The 24,215-nt window shown below is 36.7% G+C and overlaps 2 protein-coding genes across 4 annotated transcripts in view; one reads left to right on the top strand and one right to left on the bottom strand.

The window, feature by feature from the left end:
- zswim7 (zinc finger, SWIM-type containing 7) overlaps positions 1-24,215 on the top strand; it is a 75,458-nt gene that overhangs the window by 47,247 nt on the left and 3,996 nt on the right. The window contains exons 5-6 of one of the 3 annotated variants that reach the window (XR_014606128.1): positions 2,606-2,710; positions 5,207-5,380. Coding sequence is in view for 2 of the 3 variants with exons in the window: in XM_084113300.1 (XP_083969426.1) it covers positions 2,606-2,710; positions 5,207-5,323 (222 nt within the window). In the remaining variant the exon portion in view is untranslated. Of the gene's footprint in view, positions 1-2,605; positions 2,711-5,206; positions 5,903-24,215 lie in introns of those variants that run through there. The other 2 variants (XM_084113300.1, XM_084113301.1) reach the window with 2 other exon arrangements.
- On the bottom strand, positions 13,116-22,504 carry adora2b (adenosine A2b receptor). Its single transcript, XM_084113292.1, has 3 exons — positions 22,312-22,504; positions 21,672-22,137; positions 13,116-13,992 (listed from the first exon to the last, which is right to left on the bottom strand). The coding sequence occupies exons 2-3, from the start codon at positions 21,989-21,991 to the stop codon at positions 13,263-13,265; spliced, it is 1,050 nt and encodes a 349-aa protein (XP_083969418.1). The 5' UTR covers positions 21,992-22,137; positions 22,312-22,504; the 3' UTR covers positions 13,116-13,262.

The following is a 24,215-nucleotide window of genomic DNA, read 5'->3' as shown; positions in this document are numbered from 1 at the left end:
GAGGTCTTGTTTGTTTTTCTGTTGAGTTTTGAGGAAATTGTGGCAGGGGCTTCATTTCGGGAAGACAGAAGTAAAGAGATATAAGGAGCACAAAACTTGCACTGCTGTCTATCATACAGTGGGGGAAATAATTATTTGATCCCCTGCTGATTTTGTAAGTTCGCCTACTTACAAAGAAATGAAGGGTCTAGTAAAATAAAAAAATTCAAGTACTTAAGAAATATAATATATATTTTTTTGTTTTTTTACTATACAACTGTAAAATGTATGGCTGCCTTGTTTCTTAATTTCAAAACATTGATTAAACTATTTATTTTGGCAGAAAACCACAGGAAGCCCTTAAAGCCCTAAAGCTCTTTGGTTGATAAGTACTTCTCATTACAAGCATGGGAAGATGGTTGTTTCATTTTGCGTTCCCAGATGCATGTTAAAGCGACCCAAACTCTGAGCACATGCAAAGATGCTGGAGCAGCATTTACTGTGACCTACACCTACATCTACATCTACATCATGTAGGTGTTGTTGGACTGGATTGTTGAGCTGTATGATTGTATAACAAACAAGAAATATTGAGCTATTTTATTTTAATAAGTTCCCATATTCCAGGATGGTAATGATCCCATATTCACTGCTAAACAAATCATACACATTTCATGACCTTGCCGGTCATCAGATCTACACACTGTTAAATCTCTCTGGGACGTTCCAGAGCGCAGAATGCAAATGAGTTTTCCAACTACTTCATACCTCAAACTGGAGAAATGATGATGTATCCCAATGCATACAATGTCAGCATTTTAAGAAGGAATTCAAGCTGCTCTGCAAAGTGTGTCCTACTTCTTGTTAGATTTTGTTAGTACTTATTACCCTTTTTTGAGATTTTTATTTTTATTTTTACCCTTTTTCTTACTTTAATGACCAGGGCTGGGTTTCCCGAAACCTTCTTAACGCTACGTCGTTCTTAAGTTACACCTTATCATTAATATGTGTTTCCCGAAACGTTCTTAGTTAAGTATACCTTCTGTAAGTCATACGTTCAGAAGGTTGGTCTGGACCGCTCTTAGCTTTACCTTATCACTGTTGCAGGTTTTAATACACCCAGACAGTGTTTAATTAATCAAGTGTTTTCATGCAAAGAATAAAATTGTCATTACACTGATTGTTGTTAGATTTTTAATTATATTATCCAAAGGTATATCAGCTGGCAAACCATTAAAGGCTTAATAGTCTATTTAAAGGGAATGATTGTGGTGGGGAGTTTGCTTAAACTATGGCAGTGATAAAGCGAATAGTTGTTCTAAAAGACGGCACCGTCCAGGCCAGTGAAAGCATACTGTCAGTTAAGTTCTATTCACTAATTGTTTCTCATGGGCTCGTACGGTATTTTAAACATTTACAGGTCTGTGATTTTATGAGTCCTAATAAATGCAATTTCAACTATTTCTGAAGTGCTTCTTTTATAAAGAACACCGCTTTCTCACATAAACAGCCCCTGCACGAGTGAGTAATTGATTCTCGAGCCATCGATATCAACCAATTCCGCACCATCGCCAACGACAGCACCTGGTAACGTGGCATATAAGAAGGTATATCTTAAGCAGCTTCCTAAGGTATGGTTCGGGGAACACGCCTAGAAATGGTATACCTTTAGTTAAGTTATACCTTAAGAGTCTTCGTAGTGCGTTAAGAGACAACGTCACAGTTGCTTCAGGGACTGCAGAGGAAAAATAGCCTGTATGGCTAAATCTGCCACATTTACATGATGGACTTGAGTGCTCATGTTAATTAATGTGCATTGTCCCTTTTAAAATAAATACATTCTAATTCAAATTTAAACGTTATTGGGAAACGCAGCCCAGATCTGTTGACAGACCCCTGAAGGGAATCGGCTATTGAAATGTCAAGCTTGATGTTCTTTTTCTAATTAGTTCTAATTATTTTATTTGTTTATTTTATCATTGTTTTTTTATTATTTCATATTGAGAGACTACATGAAATATTTGTTCTCTAAAAATGTGTCACTATGCAGGACTATTACATGGAACATCCACCCAAGAATGAAAATTCTTTCATCATTCACTTACCCTCATGTCATTCAAAACCTTTATGACTTACTTTCTTCTGTGGAACTTAAAACAATATATTTTGAGACTGGAGCCCAATAACTTCCATTGAATGGACAATAAAACATTGAGATGTTCCTCAAAATATAGAAGTAGGATCCATGTGCAGTTTATTAATGTCATAAATCAGAAGAAAAAAAGACAAAGAAGCTATCTAATTCTGGCACAGTTTCAATACACAGGAAATCACAGCAAGGCAATCCGCAAGTCTACAATCAAAATCCAAGAGATAGTATTCAGAAATGGGTGAAGAACTTGGGTGAACCTGTGATAGTTACAGCACATAAAACATACACTTTTCCTTAAATAATTTTTAATAAAAGTAGAAAAGTCATGGACACACACACACACACACACACACACACACACACACACACACACACACTTGAAATCCTCTAGAGATGCAGCTGTGATGGTGAACTTCAGCATAATACTCATCTCACATTTCAGTTTTGTTTCTCTCTCCGTTATCTCTCCAATAGGTATTAGGTGGATCAGGGCATCTGTACACGTGCTTCACTTCCTGTCACTACTGCCCATGCCCCGCCTTCACTTTCTCTGTGCTTAGGAGGAATGAAAGTCTGATGGTGAGGTCACTTCCTCTTTCTGCTCTCACACACAACCTAACAGCTGCATTCATAGACCCCTAAGACCCTCATCCTATTTTTTTTTAAATATATATATATAATATTTTTTGCTTGTAGGGCTGATATCAAACAATAAGCAATATGACTGAAATGGATGTTAAAAAATAGTTGACAACTAATATTATTACCAATTAGTTGTCTAGTGATTGTGTTTAAAAAAACAAAAACATTTTGCACTTACATTATTTAACATGCATGTGAAAAGATATGGATTTATAATTTAATTTGTATTTTTTTAATTATTAATTTGTTAGAATTGTTAATCAAAGTTAACAATTTGGTCATCAAATACATTTTTGGTCATCAAATACAATTTGGTCATCAAATACATTTTTAGAATTTAGAAAAAATGTATTGTCTATCACTGGTGATAGAAATTTCTCTTAGGTTAAAAAGCTCTTATTCAATACAAATCAACAACATATACAATTCAACAGTAAACATGAATATACACTTATTATTATTAAAACAGACATCTAAACAAAAATTAAATGGAAACTACAATTTTGCCCAATTCTGCAACCCACACACATTCACTTGACCTTGTTTAAAATAGTCACTGCTTTGGGCACAAACGAATTCCTTTAAACCGCCTTCCTAGCTAAGGGAGTTCTGAACAGGCAACCTGATGGAAGTAGATGAAAAGAATCATAAAGAGGGTGTGTGGAGTCTGTAAAAATAGAAGCTGCTTTCCTCTTTACTGCCATATTATAAAGGTCTGAGAGGTGAAGCTGCGAGATCCCAGTAATCTTAGATGCCTGCTTAATAATTATTGATATTTTTTTCTTATTTTCAGCTGAAAGTAAGCTATACCAAGAAACAATGTTAAAGGCCATGACTGATTCCGATAGTGACCGATACACTGTTGTCAAAATGTCCTGTCTAACATTAAATCCTTTCAACCATCTCAGAAGAAATAAACGCTCAATGTTGTGCAAAGGACAGTCGGCTGTCAATCACAGTACCTAAATATGTAAAAGAAAAAGAGATTTTGGATGGACAAAACCCTGCGCAACAGAACTCTTTGATTTTACTTGTATTCAACTTTAGGGAACTGTCATGGAACCAGCCAACCATGGATTCAACAAATTGTTTGTACATAATCAGGGACTGTTTATCTGTCATACAAGCCATCAAAGCCATGTCGTCTGCGTATTTCAAAAGTGACATACCCTTAATTCCACACATGATTTTATTTGTGTATATGGAAAATAAAATGGGTGACAAGACACATCTTTGTGGAACCCCAGTATTTATAGTGATGCTACTATATTTGTGGTCAAACATCCTAGTAGCAACTCTACTTTTTTATTCGCTTGCTTTCATTTTAAGCGTCTTTTGTCTAAAGGATACTCTCTTCTTCAGCTCCCTGTTGCTGTGGTTATTTCCAGGGGTTTTATTTGTTTTCTCTTCTCCACTGACTGTCTGTTTCAAAAGGAGACCCCAGTATCTGTTGTCACACAGTTGCGTGTGCACCAGCCTGCTTTTGAGCCCAGGGGAAGAGAATGAGACTAAAATTAGTTCTCCAGTCTGAGAAAGAAAATCCAGAGACAACCCCAAAATGCACTGCTTCACTCTGATAGCATGACCTCCCTTTATTATCGAGCTGCAACAAAATATAAATGCATTTTATACCCATATGATCTGAGAGGAATGGTTTCCTTGTTTATTTATAGTCCTCTGTGTAATGCAATAGAGTTTAGTTGATGCGCTAGAAAACGTCTTAATGTGATAAACCTGCCTGCTCTGCCAAACCCCAGAAGAACATGATGTGGCATTCTCAGATGTGAGTTGGTGGGTTGGAGAGGCTCCATACTGGGGGTCTGGGGTGTAGGGGGAGATTCCAGGAGCAGTCAACATGAATGTCAATAATAATGAAAGCCAACTGTTCTTCATTGTATAATGCCGCCACGTTAATACATCCTGTTAAGTGTATGTTTTATTCCCCTTTCAGCTGTTTCATTGTCAATCCTCTTGTTTTGGGCGGCACTAATATTCTCCTTCATTGTGATCCTTGGACTTTTCATCCTGCTAATGCATTTTTAATGACTGCAGTGCCAGTGACTGTAAATTGAGAACAGATGGGTGCTTTGTGCATTTACTATCATTCAATACACACAATAAATATTAGTTTGAAACATATCTGACCTTGTGCCTATACAGTGTAATTCTTATATAACCAAACTGGTGTAAGAATAGTTCGGTTGTATAACCTCCATGTTTATTTCTGTTGAACCAAAGCTCTTCTCTTACCATTATTTAGAATAGAAGAAGAATAGAATAGAATCGGGCATTTATATAGCGCTTTCATATGTACTACTGTACACCCAAAGCGCTTTACAATCATGTCAGGGGATCTCTCCTCAACCACCACCAGTGGTTGTGCCATTTAGTGCCATTTTATTAAAATGTGTTTTCCATATCTGTGTTCTCTAGTGTAAGCACCTCCTGGCGGCCTGCTTGAGTCAGGCCATGGGTTTGTGCCAGCAGGAGCAGGTCTCAGATCAGCAGATGACCCACATTCTCTCAGGGCAAACTGAGGCCAGCACATAAATAGCTGATCCTGAAGTAGAGAGGGACTCTAATAAGAACTTCCATGCAGCAATTCAGGTATTTAATAGTCATTATGGATGAGACTGGACTTTCTTGTAATTTGCCTATGAGATTAAAAGTTTGAAAATTGTTGTGTACTTGCATTAAAACCCAGTGTTTCTTATCAAGATATGATCTTTTGTAGATTATATTAAAAAAAAATGTTGTGAAAGTGAATAAATGAGCAAAGCTGAATCCTAAATAACAGATGTTTGTATATGTCTTCGCAAAATATTTTATCTGTTGCCAGAGAATGTACATCTGTTCATTGAGCATGATTGCGTTTATTTTTGGAGTTTCCGTTTGTTTGAAGATTCTGCACTCTAAACTGAGTCTCAGCAACAAACAATGAGACTGTGAGGCTCTTTCAAATACTTTTCTTTTGGGGTTTTGTTATTAGATAAGTTGCATTCATAAAATAAATCTGTGAACCATTTATTAAACTGTTGTTTTATATTTTGTCATGCATTAAAAAATGAAAATGAACTTTTTATCATTTTTATGACAAACGTATTAAAAACTCTGTTGTTGTTGCTATTATCATTGTATTCACACGAATTGAAAAAGTCCAGAGAGTTTTTACAAATGTATACACTCTTAACTATTTCTATTGGCAGCAGAGCATGGGCAAAACATCAATTTGGAGACTAAAGGGTTTGCTTTTAAGTTTGTAGTTTTTTTTCTTCTCATTATAGGGATTGGCACTGGAACAAAAAAATCCAATCTTTTACTCACATCTGACACAGATTGGAATTTGTTGCACACGTGTAAAAACAAAAATCCGCACAAGATCCGATTTTTTTGCATCCGAACTGAGCCACTTCCAAATGTGAAATGATACATTTCCGATATCTGGACTTCCGAACTACGTCTAAATACGCATTTTAGTTCCAAGCCACCACAAGGCAAGGACGACACGTTTACTCACAAAGATAACTTTTTAATGTTGTATTATGAGGCTGACGCATAATGCGCACGCTTACAGCTTTTTATTGAGATGGGAAAGAAATTGCGCGAACACAGAAACATTAAGGAGCTGGTTTTCAACCTCTGCCCGTGACTTTTATATCAAGCTTCACTATTAGGATACTCACTCGCACGTGCGTTCTCGCTCTCTCTCGCTGGTTAATTCATTCGAATTCATTAAAAAATATATCAAAGGGCTACTTTATTTCACTTCAGAATTCTAGATCTGAGCTGTAGATAAACTAAAATTATTTCCGGACTGTTTCCTTTTCTGTTCAGTCACACTTTGCGCTGCAGAACATTCATGAGTCATGACAGCTGTTATTTTGTCCATGCTGGCAAATAATCATGACCACACGACATGAATTATATTAATGATTTTAATAGCACGGCCATTCAAAACCAGGGTCTACCATGTGCATAGTAAAATGATCACCAAAAATCTTTTTTGGCAGGAATTAATGTATACACAGATATTGGATAGCAGTCCTGTCTAAAGTGAATGTAAACAGACGGGCCAAAAAAACAGATGTGGTCTAAAGATCGGATCTGTGCATTAAGACTTGCAGTATAAATGCAGCCTTTATTTTTATTTTTATTTTTACAAAAAGGAATAGGCGGAGCGTGTGTAACGTCTGTTTCACACTGGATGCGCAAGCGGACCGGAGGCAGCACGCTTTCATACTTGTAGTTTTTTTCGCATGTAGCTAAACTGCAAGTTGGTACTAAAAATACAGACGAGTATTGTCCATTCTGTCAGGTTTTTCAGGTGCTTTTCAGGTTTTTCAGCTCCTCTGACATCTGTCATGTGGTTTGATTTATGATGGGCAGCATACTCTGCTGCGATTCAACCAGGTGCTGTGCGATTCATTATGTAGAAAAATTATGCCAAAATATCCCAGTAATGATCGTTGCCAATTACGTCAATCAGAGTCTGAGTCTGCACAAAAGCATCAATATCCTGCTCATATTCCCGCTCCCGCAGACTCAATCACAAGCACAACTGTCAATCATGACATTACACCCCGTTTTTATAGCATCAAAAAACTAAACCAAACTTATTGGGTAAACGATCACTTGAACATACGTCTGTGTATGAACTTACTAAAATGGCAAAGTGTTTTTTGTTGTTGTTTTGTTTAAATGTAATTGGATTTTTTAATTGGGTTTACTTTTGATTACATGGAGAGGGCGGGGTTTAAGACCCATACTGCAGCCAGGCACCAGGGGGCAATCCAAATGGTTTGAATCAAATAGGGGCAGTCGTGGCCTAATTGTGCCAGACTGGTAACCCGAAGGGTTTGATTCTCAATACCAGCATGGTGCTCTTGCGCAACCTAACCCCCAATCGCTTCCTGGGCGCCACAGTAAAAATGGCTGCCCACTGCAATGGGTGTGTGTGTTCACTACTTGCTACTCCTAAAGTGTGTGCACTAACTGATGGGTTAAATGCTGAGGACAAATTCTGATTATGGGTTATATTAAAAATATTAAAAAATTGTAAACTGGCCTTTGATGGTTTGGGCAAAAACTCCTGACAGTGATATTTTTATGTAGCCTATTTTTTATTTATTCATTCACAGCGCTGAATGTCATATGGTGATTGTGAAACATGAAACACCTCTCATATGATTTTATGTTGAAATTTGTTATTTTTCGTGTTACCTCGGGTGTATTTTGAACATGAACAATGTACTGTGGCTTTAATTCAGATTAAGCGGCGCAGCAAATATAGACTCGATCGCGGCACTGCCGCCTCTGCTCTGCTCTGCTCCTGCTATGCGCTGCTCTGTCTTGGCATTTTTAGAGATAAAACTCTTTGCATCCGATTTTCATGAAAACGCATCCCAGGGAACGATCGACTCGGTAACCATGTGTTAATTACCCCTAGGTTCATTTTTCACCGGAGTTGTCCTTTAAATGTGTTTTAAAGAAGGAAGGACATCTAGCCTAAGGATTTTGTTCATGCTCCATCTATACAAAAAGGGAACTTATTTAGTGTAAGTTAAAGGAAAAGTTTGCATTGCTCATTGAAATACAAAAAAAAAAATGGAACAAGAAAGAGGAAGAGAAAGATAACAGAAATATATCAGGTGAAATGTAAATCCATGCGATGACATGTCTTGCTGTGTCACTTCACCGATGCTGTTACTGTATATGTCAGTTTCACTTTCCATGTTTTGCAGGAATGCCCTATTGTCTAGAAAATATGACTTCCATCATATTTAACTGATGGAAGTAATGGAAAATGCCAATGGAAATTGGAAACCTATATTGTATTGTGTACAATCTACAACCTGCAGTACTTGACAATGACACTGATTGTTACATTTTCTGCCAGTAGACAATGTACTGGCAGAAACGACATTTCCTATTGTATATTGATTCTGCACATTTACTTATGGTAGCAGAACTTCTTTCAAGATGTAGATAAACTAGTTATTTTAGAGTCTTCTATGCTTAGTTTTTTTTCCCCCTGTGTGTTTGAGACAAGAATTTGAGAATGTGGTATTTTATAACGAGATAACGAGTAGGTCAAACTTTATATTAGGTGTCTTTACTACAGAAAAATTGTTAGGTGTACTTATGTGTTCAGGTTGTTCTTTTGAGGTGGAATACGGGTAAGATTAGGGACAGGTTTGGTGAAATGGGTGTTTAAGGGTGGGTTAAAGGGTAAGGGAAGTGTCAACAGTGTAATTATATATGTAAGTACAGAAATTAATAAAAGCTGTAATTACATGCAGTTATTTTTTAATTACAAGTACAATGTAAAAACATGTATGTATACAACAAGTGCATTGCATTGTAATGATTTATTAAAAATGTAATACATAGTAGTTAAAGACACTTACTATAGTGGGACAAATATAATTAATTTTGATTTGGGGAACTAAAATATGGTAAACTCTAGCTGATATACTGTAGTGCAAGTCAGACTAGAATCATGGACTTTGTTTCTTTGGCTCAGTTAAAAGTGTTTTTATTTGAACAAAGGCTGCTAGTACACTTTTTCTCACAACACACACATACAGACACACGTTTTCTTTTTGAATAATGGGGCTGCTGATATTTAGCAGCACAGTTGAGCTGAGCTAAAACGGTCCAACTTTCATATGAAGAGGGCACAAAAGATACAAATCTGCTTTTATTAACAAAATAATTCACCATACATAATGTATTTACATTAAATAACAAGATTTTTATGCTAAAGGTTTTTGTCGTGAAACTATTTTCCAACAAAAAGAGAACATCACAGTGTATGTAGATTAGTGAAAAATACAGTCAAAAACATACACGTTTTAAAGCACAGACTTTTTTTTTTTTTGTTCCTCCAAAGGCAGGAATAAAATTCAGTTACACTGGACTGGTTAAAAAAGGCCTTTTGTTTCACTGCTTTCTCCAGACAGTAAAGGAATAAAAATGTCAACTAACAGTTGCAGTGCAGTACAGATTCGTCTCCATTGGAATGTCCAATATGTCTGGCACACTCCTGTAATTTAGCCCTTATGAATAGTAATAAATATCTTTATTTTTACGTCATTTAGAAGCTACAAAACACAAAAATGAGAGCGTTTTTCTTCCCCTCAATAAATAGAAACATGGTTTGACTGTTGGCACAGCTGTGGATGTGCACTCGTTTGGGGCGGTTGGAAAAGGCATGCCATTGTCAGGGACAAACGCATCATTGCATCTGTCAGTTTGAGTTGGGTACCAAAACCAGAGCTGATGAAATGACACACACTGTCTGATTCAGCTGTTTCTAGTGATAAGTAATTTGTTTACACTAAAAGAAAAAGAATGTGACGCAATCACAGCCATGATCAATGATTGTTAATATACAGCTACAGTATTTGGACCAATGAGCTTTCATCCTGGACCTAGGGCTACATGACAGAAATAGAAATTAATTGAATGACACATGGTGGGACAAAACCTCTTGCTGCTTTGTCGTATCGCACCTGGACACAGTGTTCAATTCACTCCCAAAACCAAAATCTAATAACATTTCCTTTATTTCAAAATGACTTCTAAATGTGGGCTCATTAACTGGTTATGTTAGCCCTTCAACTATATGTCCTTATTTTTAAAAAGTGTCTTGAACTGTCTGATAGCCAATAGCTACATTTACATGCACCCAAGCACCTTAGTAAGATGAAAATTAATGCATGTAAATATATCTAGTGATGTCAGTTTCTACATTTAAAACAAACACTTGATTGACTTTTAGAAATCATCTTATAAAAACCTGACAATGCAAGAAAACCCCAATTACATAAAATTTGAAATCGGTAAATTTTGATGCCAAAACATAATCAGACATGCACAAAAAGACATTGAACTTTGAATAAACCACCATAAAATGTGCTTAGATAAAAAGCACACATTGTGCTTAGATTTTGCTGACATTGTTTGTAACCAATACTCAAAAGAACAGTTTAAAGCACTTTCACTTGGTCAGGTTTTAACAATATAACCTGACATACATAATTAGGGCACAATGTAAATGCACTCAATTTTCTTTAAATAACAGGATCTCTTCAGAAGACACTCCAAATTTAAAAATTGTATTTATTTATTTTGCCAATTTTACTCCTCAGATATATAGTGGTGAGTGAAATAATTGGCGAGGGATGGAGATTGGGACTTAACCTATACAACAGCTCTCAGTTTTTCAATCATTTTATAATCCATATTTGTAATACTTTAATATGTAGCCTAGATGAGCCAGTTGAGGATCAAGGGTCTCTCCAAATCTGTGGTTATACTGTAAAGGTGCTTGGTGATTTATAGAACAGTATACAAGTATTGACAGTAAAGAGCATTATGAACTATCTAGTTCCAGTGGTGACACTGTAAATCTCTCTCTAGAGGAGACAGTCTTTGCTCCAGGTCAGCTGCTGTTGTTTCAGTCTGGGTAGTTTGTCACAGTCAGACATTCAATAACAAATGTGTTCCTAAGGGCTGTGACACATTAGACAGACAACAGAAACATGGACATTCACATCTGGGGACACTATTATAACTGAGCTCCAAATGTCTGAGACCACAGTGAAAATCTGAGATTCAAATCTAATTTTAAGGTTCTAAAATAAGATTTTTTGTTTTTTCTCAAGCTCCAAAAATGGCTCGTTTGGATATTGTGAGATTTGAGACGTCATACGGGCAAATCTATTTGCATATGCCTGCCTCCAGAGCAAGATATCAACGAATAGTTTGCACCACCCACTGGCATTCAGTGGTTTAACGGCTGACACTTGCCTACAAGCGTTGCATCAAAAGCAAATAAAAGCTTATTTGTATACAGTATACAGATGCCTGTTCACTTTCTGACATACTCCACACACTTGAGCCTGCAGACAAGAGAACAAATGAAAGAGTTAACGGAAACATAAAGGAACGATTGTTTTTACGCGTCCTGTTCAAACAGCTCATTGTGTAGAGACTTCAGAAGGATACCAGCATCAGGAACGAGTGGATGGTTTATTTTTAATGACATTGTGGATCGCGTCGGAGGATTATAAGCTTGTTCTGAGAATTTGACTGCATATTATTTTGTAAATGAGGCACAATGTAATGAAGAGCTTGCAAAGAAACTTTTGTTGAAGCAGTCAGCTGTATTGCCTTGGCGGACAGTATACAAATGGCTGAGGGCGGAAATATGCTAATACGGGACAGTCCGTCAGTGGTCGTGGGCGGAGCATGAGCAATATGACATCATTTTGCTCAGAAAATCCAAACGGCTTGATTATTGAAACTGTTTAGGCTTTTGAGGATTAAAAGTGAATGGATTTTTTTCATTGTATGGTGGTTGTGTCCACACACTGCAAAGACACATTTATATGCAAACACCATATAAAAGTGAATTTTTTATCCGATGACCCCTTTAAAGGAGCCGCCCCTTAAAAACGGGTCATTTTCAATAGTTGTCTCAGATTTTTGGACCCCACTGTGTAGATGTTAGAAAGTAAGAGAGCATAATGGTCATGAAGTAACAGGGCCTCCTTCAAAGTTACATTTATTTGAAATAATATTTATTAGTTTTTATATTATAAAATAAAATGACAAAAATCCAGATTAAGGTAATTTGACACTTTTTGTCTTTTAATGCAATACATTTTGAGGTGTGCCTGTCCAAATACTATTTGAGGTCACTGAACAGTATGTGTATTGAGATTTCTGAAGGAGTCATTTTGGTTTCAGATATGAAATTGAAGTTAACTGAGGTGTGGATTGACCAGTACTGCTATAGTGTAACTCCTTGAAAAACATGCCTTTTAAATAATGAAAAGTCTAAAAGTGTGGTAATTTTTCATCATTGTCTGTGTACATGGTTTTATGATGGATTTTCTTTCTGATATGGGTTCATAAATTTGCCTTTACCCCATGTATATACAGATTGAGGAGCAGTCTAGTCTCAATCATTTAAAAAAAAGAAAAGAAAAGTCCTATTACATTCAAGCACTCAGAAACGGTTTCTTTGTGTGCCCTGTTCCACGGTGGTGTATTCAGCTGATGTGCCTTATAATTTCAGATTGATCCTGTGGGCTGTTATACAAGATCATTGAAGATTGAACTAAAGCTGCCCATGATTACTGTTTTATTGTTCTACAGGATCTTCATTTAGGTTTCTCATATATGTGGTCCAGGTCATTGTTCAGCATTTCTAGAGACACACTGACAGCTCTTAGCTTTCATTCCTGTGTTAATAGAAACACTTAGCTTGACCTAAGGCCGCTGCTCAAGTTTGTTAGTGCTTGGAAATGCAATCTATAAATATTTCCACAGATTTGTAGTGATTGAGTTTTTTTTTCAAGCGTGTCCCCAATGCTAAAGGTCTTCATGAATAGTGGGCCACGCAAGACATCATGATTATGACTATGTTTGCAGTTAATTGGCCTGTAAACATTTCTCTCAAAAATTTTGACAAAGACTTCTATAGCAGAGGGTCAATGGTCATTGTAATCTGGTCTCTGTGAATGCTGCTTCCAGTGGAGCTGCGATACAACTCGTCCCGTCGACAAAGGAAATGACGGTTCAGAATCTTCCTAAAAGTGAATCTGAACTCTTGAATACGGTAGGCGTAGATAATGGGATTGACGGCGGAGTTGGCGTGCGAGAGGATGATGGCAGTGTTCATGATGAAACTGGGTTTCTCCAGCTCGCTGTAGAAGAGAGTGAGGCAGTTCAAGATGTGCACAGGCAGCCAACAGAGAGCGAACAGGCCCACGATGATGGAGAGCGATTTAGCGGCACGAATCTCCCGTTGCAGCAGGCCATGGTGGTGATTCTCGCCATTACTCACGCTGCATTTGAGCTCGATCTGATGTAGCTGTTTACGTGCTACTGTGAAGATCTTGATGTAAATGCCCAGCATGATAAGCAGAGGTGGCAGCACACAACCAAAGAAGTTGAAGTACACCATGTAGCTCATGTCCACCACGTTCTCGAAGAAGCACTCGAGGCAGCAGCTTTGCAAGAAGCCTGTTTCCATGTCAGCAGCATCACTGCTGTTGCCAGTCTGTATAGAGCAACTTTCGTTTTTGGAGCAGGACAAGTCTTTACGGTTCCAGCCCACAAATGGGATGAGTCCGATGATAAAGGATAAGATCCATAAAATGGCAATGATCTCTCTTGCCCTTTTCCCTGTGACAAGCTCCTTATACCTGTACAGAGAAACAAAGATGAAAAAAATAAAGACTTAGCCAATTTTGGCTAAACATTTGGCTTGTGGTTGAGTTTATTATATTGTACACTGGGGTCCAAAAGTCTGAGAACACTAGTAAAAATGCTTCTATTTTGCATTTAAGTGAATTAGTAAAATAAATACAAAATAGGGATAAACCAGATGATGTTCTAATGCATTAGAACATCTGACCAAATGTACAAAGAGCCACATGATCAATGTCACAAATTCACTTATTTGATTAGTGACTTAGAAATATTGCAGAATATTAAGGCCACAGAATGTTTTAGGCCACATTTCTTTTTTATAAAATCCTAAAACCTTTAAGGCTTAAAACAAATTCCCAGATTCTTAAAAAATCTTAAGTTTAAAAATTACATCTCACACTGTAAATTTATTTCCTTATATATTTCACTATTTTTATATTCTACTCTGAAGTTTCAACAGATGTATTGTTCAAAATAAATATACTTACAAAAAGAAAAGGCCACGTTGTGGTTGTCAAACTTTAGTAGTGAACTATACCTGTGGTTACTCTGCTAGAATACCTGTGTGAACTTTGATTTGTAGTGGATGTATGAAGTCAGTTCCAAAAAAAGTAATTGCAAAAAAAAAAAAAAAAAGACTCAGGAAGTTAGTTCTGATAAAAAGCTTGTGAAGCATTTGTTTGTAGCCAGTAGCATTATATTTTGTCTATAGTGTAATGACGTTCATGATTGTTTAAGCATGACTTGAATGTCCAACTACTCCTGTATTTGTATATATGGCCGAGAGAGAGGAGAAAAGAGCTTAACATAAACACTAAAGTGACTGATGGCTTCAGCTTTCACTTGGAGGCGCTTCATCAGGCATCCTCAGACAGCTCTGATTCTGCTTCTACTGATGGACTAAATGAGTAATACACGAGGTGCATTATTCATCGCACCCACCACCATAACCTTTCTCTGAGAGACCTGGACTGCCACAGCTGTCAGTGGTGCAGTGACAGATAGAGAGGGGGTTGGGAAAGCACCGATAAAACAAGTTTGCCTGCAGATAACTACATTATCTTGCACAAGCATTACTGTTACTGTTCCATATATTTAGAGCAGTGTTGTAATTCTTAACTAAAACTATTATTAGGCTAAAAATAGTTTTTGGTAACTGAAATAAAATATAAATATTAGACAAAAAACTTAAAACCCCAAAGTGAAAATTAGAAATGACTTGAAATTGCAGTACTAAAATTACTAAAACTGAAACATAAAGCTGTTCAGAAATATTAACAACAACAAAAAACAATGATACAAGTACATAAAATGACTAATACTAAAATGACTAATACTAAAACTGAAATGAAAACTGAATATATATATATATATATATATACGAATATGAATTAAAAATACTATAGTATAATACTACAATAACACTGGCGTATTGATTTAAACGCACCTCTTACTAATCAAACTTTGATGCATAACTTGTCCTCCAGCATGCGTGCCATGTTATGTACTCAATACTCAAAAAAAATGCAGCCAAGCAAATGGACTAATGATTTTCATTTGGGAGATAGAACAGTTTAAAAAAAAATCTCATAGACTTACACGGAAGGATGAGTCATTTACAGACAAGAACATCATGACAGTGATTTGGGGTTGGTGTTTTGACTTTGGCTAGTTGTCACCTTTATTTATAAAGCGCTTTATACAATACAGATTGTTTCAAAGCAGCTTTACAGTGATAACAGGAAAATTAATCAATAATGCAAACAGAGTTAATTTCAGCTATACAGCAACTTTAAAAGAAAACAGTGTGATGGTTCAGCTGAAGTCAGTAAACACCTAGCACACAAAACACCCTAAAAGCGCACTGTGACCACCTTAGCAATTCCCACATGCATCATGGGAAATGGGAAGCTTCAGAATAACACTCAGTCACCCATGTCAGCATCATGGCTTAATGTAAAGTGCATGTGCACTTACTGCAAGGACATTGCTTTGACTTGTAATTCTGCACATTATTTTCTCCATCCTTGGCTTTTTTGTAGTGTATAATTTAAACCATACTATCTAAAATCTTTGTTTGTTTCAGATTCAAGAATACATGATGTAATTGCATTTAGCTCCAAGAGCACAGTCTCCTTTTGTTAGACACTTCTTTCAGCTTTAACACTTTTTTCTATCTCTCAGTGCCAGCTTCCCTTTACTCTTAGGGCACATGAATGGAGGGAAAAGTGGATTAGTTGTGGCATGACAACAACCCGCTGGCATCCCAATCACCCTCTCTCTCTTTCACCCCTTCATTCTATTCCGCACACAAATCCCTCCTCTAACCCTTCCGTTCTTCAGCTGCCTCTCTTCCGCTTTAAACCAAAGATCTCTGCCAACAGACTCTAGTGTAAGTGAAAACAGTTTACACAATGGCACTAAAGGGAGAAGGTCTCAGCCGCTTTGCTCTTAATAATGTGAGCAGGTGCATTAAAAGAATACTTAGCCACAAAAACAGATTATGTTGCCAAAGAAAAAAGGCCAGCAGCTTTCCAAACTCCAAATAATTTTGATTCCAAACACTCTGTAATTAATGATCATTGGTTAAGGGCATTGTCCTAAATTCCCACTGTGACAAAAATCACCAATGGTTTTTTTCACACAATAAAAAACAATAGAAAAAACAATACATTGACCCGTTCATCAACCCACTTTGCTGTAATGGTTCATCAACCCACTTTGCTGTAACTTATTTATGACCAGTCTAATTTTTAGGGTCATTGAATGCTAAATAAGAACATTAAATGGATAGATAGTTCATCCAAAAGAATTTATCCAAAAAAATTGTTTTTTTTCAATTAGCAAAAAATCACCCTCATGTCGTTCCAAACATGACTTTATATATATATATATATTGTATCTCTCTCTCTCTCTCTCTCTCTCTTTATATATATATATATATATATATATATATATAGAGAGAGAGAGAGAGAGAGAGAGAGAGGGGTAGATTATGACAGAATGCAGAACGTTCATTTTTTTGGGTGAAATAACCCAAAAGAGAAGTAAAAAACCCCAAAAGAGAAGCAAGTAAAACAAAACAAAAAACACACAGAAGCATCTGGCTGTATTAAAAACACACTGTATGATGTGTGAACACATATACCACTGAAAGGGAAAGTCCTGCCATTAACCACCTCTTCTTATGTTAAAACCAGTTAAAACCAATGACTCAGAGGAAAAAGATGCTCCTAACTGATTCAAGTCTACGTTTACATTTATATAATAGCGGCCTACTGTTTTAGGAAACTTGAACACTATTTAAATCCTTCAGCCAGAGGACATGCAGCTAAACAGTCAGCACTGAGATTTTGTGTTTATACGCAGGGAAAGAGATGGAGAGAGACAGACAGATGAGAGCAGAGAATGTGTGCGTGAGAGAAAGACGTGGTGGTCCAGTCTGGTGAATGAAAACCGAAGCGGGAATACTGTTTGGCAGCACTGTGAGGAAACTTGGTTCCTCTTGGATCATCTACTAACACCGATCATGCCAAAAGCCTGTATTTCCAGTAACTACAGCATAACTAGAAACATACGTTCATCTTGCCCATTAAACAGTGAGAGTCAGTGAGATGACCACCCAGGATCTGAGATGATTTGGAGTGCTCTGAAAGGCTTTCATTAAAGTCACCTACTGTAAGCATTTCCTTATTTTACACCAGGGACGCCGCTAGACCCTTTTACTAGGGCACGAGCCCTAGTAAAGTTACCTGATAAATCATTGTCTAATGAGATAGGTAACAGTAGATAGATGCGTCTGAAAATAGGCTTTCCTATTTCATAGTTTGAAATATATAAAACTTGAAGGCTGATCACCAGCTGATACCCCAAAATCCTCTTCAATTATACGCCTTTGCCCGCCCACTCACTTTGCTCCTCCTCCACTTTTCCTTGTGGAATCCTCGACTGTCAGTCAGACGATTATTCATAATATGACGTTGTAGCTGAGGAAAGGTAACTAGTGCTTATCACTGTGATGATGAGTAATTACAATAAAAGATTACAATATTTTTAATGAAATCTGAGAGCTTCCTGTACTCTCCATTGACAGAAACTAATCCATATGAATTGAGCGGTTTAGTCATCATGGTTCACGATTATAGATTGGCAAGGACAGAATATCCCAAAAAACGTAAACATAGATCAACTTAGGCAAATAGGCTTTGGGAAAAATTGAGAAATAAAATAAGGATCAATATCGGCGTGGGGTTTTCAGGATGGGGAGAGCTTTGTGACAAACTTGGACTTGATCTGTCCATAGAGACTTGTGTGTTTTAAAAGACAGGTAAGGAAATATATATTATTTATTGTACACTACAGTTATATTGCACTTTGTTTGTACTTCAGTAACGCTTTTTATCAAGTCTGGTGACCAAGTCTATGGCAGTGAAATTAAGTATGTGTAGCACAAAAATATTTAGCTATTACTTGCAAATACTGTGGGTTTGTTCAAATGTACTTTTAGTACGATTGTTTTAAACATGTAAAACTGTGCAGCATTAACCCACCAAATCATTTGACAAATAGTCACATATTAGTAACAGGCTAATATAGCATTACATTTCACATTCCTGGCAGCTAATTCATTATGATGACATAACATAGTGTGATCAAACGTACAGGTAATACAAAAACTAATTTATTAGCTCATATATCATTTATATGATTCGTGAATTCTAAACATCTCTGGATGGTGAAAACGACATCTCCAATAGTTCCACTCTCCTTCATCAAGCTTCATCTTTGTTATTGTTTTGAAAATGCAACCTCTGGCGGCAAAAAAATTACATATTGTAGCTTTAACTACTAAATTCATATGGATTAGTTTTACGATCTCTTTATGAACTTTTTGAAGTGCCAAAGTGGTAGTTGCATAGCTGCAACCAAATAATCCATTAGTAATCCATTGAATTGAGGGCTCGGAAATTTTTTATCCGATTGAAAGGAATGGTTTATTCCTTTTCTAATCCAATGGAGAGGACATGTAAACACTTGATCGGATTGAAAACCTGAAACTGAAAGGATTGCGCATGTGCAATGACGTAGAAGTAGCGTAATGACGTATGGCGCGCGGAATGAGCTGTTCTTCCTGTTGAATAAAGTGTCATAAAAATTAGTTTCCCGTCATTCTAAAATTCTCCTTTTACTCAGCGTCTGTGGACAGGACAACGTCCCAGCGTCCCAGACGACTGGTTTTGGGCGCAGGGAGGGGCATTTTTACAGCGTGATAAGCAGCATGGCACAACGGTTCATATGCTCATTGTCTCCAAATTATAATCAGAGATGGATATTAAGTCTGCTGTTTAAAACAAATAAAGATTTGTGCAATGTGCGCATGTCAAAAAATCAATTCAATATCAAATGTCTATAAACAAAGCACAGAAACTATAGTACAGAAAGCTCTCAGATTTCATCAAAAAGATCTTTGTGTTCCAAAGATGAACGAGAGTCTTACGGGTTTGGAACGACATAAGGGTTTGTATTAATTACAGAATTTTTATTTTTGTATTAACTATTCCTTTAACTGCTAAAGGAATGCTTGCTTATCTCTTCTAATTTGCCATCATTTGTGGCTTGGTTTAGTCATTGTTTTTGTATTACCTGTTTTCGTATTACCTGTACGTTGTATTACCTGTAAGTTTTTGTATTACCTGTACGTTTGATCACACTATGTTATGTCATCATAATGAATTAGCTGCCAGGAATGTGAAATGTAATGCTATATTAGCCTGTTACTAATATGTGACTATTTGTCAAATGATTTGGTGGGTTAATGCTGCACAGTTTTACACGTTTAAAACAATCGTACTAAAAGTACATTTGAACAAACCCACAGTATTTGCAAGTAATGGCTAAATATTTTTGTGCAACACATACTTAATTTCACTGCCATAGACTTGGTCACCAGACTTGATAAAAAGCATAACTGAAGTATAAACAAAGTGCAATATAACTGTAGTGTACAATAAATAATATACATTTCCTTACCTGTCTTTTAAAACACATGAGTCTCTATGGACAGATTTAAGTTGCCTAAGTTGATCTATGTTTACGTTTTTTTGGGATTTTCTGTCCTATCATCTAATCTATCATCATGAGTGAAAGCTTTTTGAAGTGATTGTTTAATTTAGGTAAATAATGGTAATAGGTAGTTAGTTTGCACATGAAAATGCTGAGTTAGTTTTTTTTTTTTTTTTTTTTTTTGGTCAGGAATTTTAATAACATTAGGTATGATCAAGTGTTGAAAAATGTACATTTTGTATTGATGAAGTTAATTTGGTTAGTAATTGATTGAAATTACCATGGTAAAATAGAGTTTCAATGCATAATGCATGTGTCCCAGTGATGATCAAATCTAGAAAAGCCCCTGTTCCACACTATCATCCAACACTGTGATTCCAGAGAAACTGCATTACCACAGGACTTAACACAGTGTTGGCTATGGAAGTGAAACCCAAGCCCTGCAAATTCAATTTCAGTAATTGCTACAGCTTTGCTACTTTGTTTACCAGTCAATATGTAGTTTATTCCTTTCTTTATTCTTTCCAATGATTTCCACTTATTCCGAAGAAATAGGACAGCAGGAGCAACACTGAGCAGTGCAGAAAGATGTCAAAACGTGAGCTTCAGATTTGACAACATTTACATTTTAGCTAGTTTAACATTCAAAGAGTAAAAAAATAATAAAAAATAACACTGCCTCTTTACCTTGGTCCCTTTACTGTGCGAGACAACCGTTCAAATAATTATGTGCAATGCAACGATAAGGAACTATTTATTATGTAGAATATATATTCCTGATTTAATTGTAATTTAGAATTGCCACTTGATAAGTGGCGATTTGTCTCTTTGTTTTAGAAAAGTCTCTTTGTTTACCTTTTTTTATTTTATTCTTAATCCTAATCGTTAAAGTTTGTTGTCATTGCCCTGTCCTTCATCATCAGGGGCTTCTTCTTTGACAACAAACAACCTTCGTTTCAAACGCCCTCAATGAGATTAACAGATTAACACAGATTAAGAAAATCAGACCGATATATCCATTTCAGGAAGCCGAGTTTAGCTTCAGTACTGTGACTGCGTGTGCCATCTACGTGCTGTCCTGTGTCCTGAAAAGTCGTTCAGTGTTTTAACTTTGATAAACTAGATGAACTTTTGCAACGAATTGCAACAGACGCACGAGCATCAAATTGATCCCAGTAGGCTGCTTTATCTCAAAGCTGGTTACTCAATATAACCGCCTTTCAGGAAAGATGATAGTCATTTTTTGTGTGTTTGAATAAACTAAATAATTGTTACTCGACATAACCGCCTTTTAGGAAATATTATGGCCATTTTGTTGTGTTTATAAAGATGAATAAACTAAATAATACTAATGAAAAAAGTAGCCTACTGCTGAAAATGCCAAATACATTGAACAACAGATTCATGCCATGCTGTCACGCGCGGAATGTTGTAGCCTACACGCGCGTGTAAATGCCAAAGCTTCTTTCAAAACAGCTGTGAAACTGTTTAGGTATATATAGGTAAGGCTTTTTACCATTGTAATTTAAGAACCAAGAGTCATAAATAGGTAGTAATTAATTATTCAGTGACAATGAAAAGGAAATACTAATAAGCGCCAAACACTCACCTCAGGGGGATTTTTACAGCCAGATATCTGTCGATGGCGACCGCAAGAAGACTAAATATTGAACTTTGAGTCAGTACCAGAACAAAACACGCCAAGAAAAGACATCCATAAAAGTCTGAGCGCAGACCAATGCTTATAGTGATGGCAAAAGGGATGGCAAGACAGCCAACCAGGATATCTGCCACGGCTAGTGACACCAGAAAGTAATTGGTGGCGTTCTTGAGAGTGGAGTTGATGGCCACTGCCCAGCACACCAGCACATTACCAGCGATTGACAGTACGGCGATCACCAGCTCTATAGCGATGTACAGAGAATCCATTGCTGCACACTTCACAGAGAAACACCTTTAGACAGTAGGCTAGTTAGGATGTCATGGTTCTGTCTGTCACTCTGTGGTGCTTGCCCACTGGTAAAAGAACAATAATCCACGGATCTCCAAAGTTTGTGATTTGCCAACACGGCCATCTGTTGGTGTAAAAACAACATTATTTGCATTAATTCCCTGAAGAGAATTATTTAAAACCATTAGAGGCAGATAAAGATATATTGTATAATTTCTGACAGATTCCTAGCAGAAAGTTATTACAGAAAGTCACAATAATCTATGGGATTTGGAAGAGGTAGTGTGCAAATACTTACCCTGAAATAATTCGGAGCTGTTTTTATTGTTTGACGTTCCTCTTTAAACTGGTTTGCATCTGTGTCTTGTGGTACATGTTGCAGAAGCAGTAGGGAAGTAATGTGACGCACCGTGAGCGCAACACATGGCTTTTCAAGCAGCTCGTCTGTACATCACAGCTCATGGCCACGCCCCAACCGCGCGAGCGATACGCTGACACACACACACACACACACACACAGAGAGAACTGATTTTACATCAGCAATTCTTAAATAAAACACTCATTTAAGTATGTCCGCTGACAACTATGATATATATATATATATATATATATATATATATAGGCCTATATATATATATATATAGAATTGGATGAAGAATGAAATCTAGATTAGTCTTTCCTGAAATAAATTATATATAGGGGGAGACCGACGTTCTGTGGTAGTAGCCTATAACTTTTTGTTTGAGCCTCAGTAACTCAGTGGTTGTTTGTTCTAGATCTCTCAAACTGATACAAGGTAGCCACATTTGTCTACTACAAATAAAACTCACTTGGACATGTAGGCTACTACACAATCACAGATGAATGTCAAATACAAAGTGTTCTGTTGTTGTAACAACCTATACCCTGGGGTGAGTTGTAACAGTGGGGAATGATTGAGAGGTGATTTTCTGAAATAAGATAAGTTGTTTTTATATTAAAATAAAAGTCCTAAAATTAATAAAATGAATGTTTTTTTGTCACTTTAAATTGTTCACTTTATTCAAAAGTGATTATTCTTTATTCTTCAATAAAGTTCTTGCTTAAATTAGATACTGTGGATTCGACTTTAAAATCCAGAGCAAGAACGATGTCACCGTAAGGTCACTAAAGCCTATATTTGCATTATAATCGGCCTTTCTTTGTTAAAATGTAAAACAAGTTCAGATCGCAAAGACTGTACATCTGTTGGAATTTATTATTCATCCTATCTCTCTATATTTCAAATTAGTTATGTGGTGTAACATTCTCCCTGACTACTCCTCAATTAGAAAGTGGTGAATTTCTAATTGGCTGCAATAAGCAGTCGGACTTGATTGCTTTCACCTATGGGGAGGAGAAGGCTTTAGATGGGGGAGACTGCAAGGATACAGAGAGGTGGTGACTAATGTGGGGAAAGTGACCTCAAAGCCCACTAGGCCCTCCAGAGATGCAGATAGAAAGATTGGGGGGGGCTAGAGGTAGAGTTAGGGCTGTCTGCCTTTTAGTGACACTGTAACCTCAGTGTGGAGAGTACTGTCACTCATTCTCTGTTCTGCTGCTACATGGCTGATTTCAGGACTGTTTGCTCTGCCAACATGAGACGCTGACAACGCAGACTTTATGTGTTTGTCAATCACTGATGCTGATTGTGAGGAATAATCTTCTCCCTCGTTCTATACACCCCGTGGATGGGTCCCATGTGCTGCCATTGTATTTTGGGAGTATGCTGGCGTGAATTGCAGTTTTGTGTGTGTGTGTGTGAATGGGGTGTTTTGTGAATGAATTCATTAGGATTTTAGTTCACTGGCGTGTATTATCACTGCACACCCCCTAGTGTCATTTTCTTGTTGCCTAAATCATTTACAGCATGATATTGTTTAGTTGTCATTTTGTTGGTCACATTTATTTATTTTCTGACATTTGCAAGTATAGCGTAAAAACAAAAGAAAATCTTACACTTCTATCAACGACTTTAATGTCACTTTTTTATTTTACAAAGTAGAAATACAAAATTTAAATAATAAAAACTAGAAAAAATGTGAATGGAGACAAGTGCGTTTGGGCTAAAAAATATATATTATAGACCAAGTGACCAATTACTTGGTCTAGTGCAAACTCCTAATGCAATGCTGCCTTACACATTCTGTACTGGAAAAAAGGGGGAAACACTTGTTTCACAC

The sequence above is a fragment of the Abramis brama genome, assembly GCF_963993115.1.
Source record: "Abramis brama genome assembly, chromosome: 5".
NCBI classification, from domain to species: domain Eukaryota; kingdom Metazoa; phylum Chordata; class Actinopteri; order Cypriniformes; family Leuciscidae; genus Abramis; species Abramis brama.
Note: the sequence above shows the minus strand (reverse complement) of the source record. Positions and strands in the feature narration are given on the sequence as shown.

What these genes read in the sequence shown, in the direction of transcription:
- adora2b (XM_084113292.1), bottom strand. Translation starts at nt 21,991, where the DNA reads ATGGATTCTCTGTACATCGCTATAGAGCTGGTGATCGCCGTACTGTCA. An exon ending in GCTGTAAAAATCCCCCTGAG is followed by an intron (nt 13,993 to 21,671) that starts GTGAGTGTTTGG and finishes TTCTCTGTACAG; the next exon opens with GTATAAGGAGCTTGTCACAG.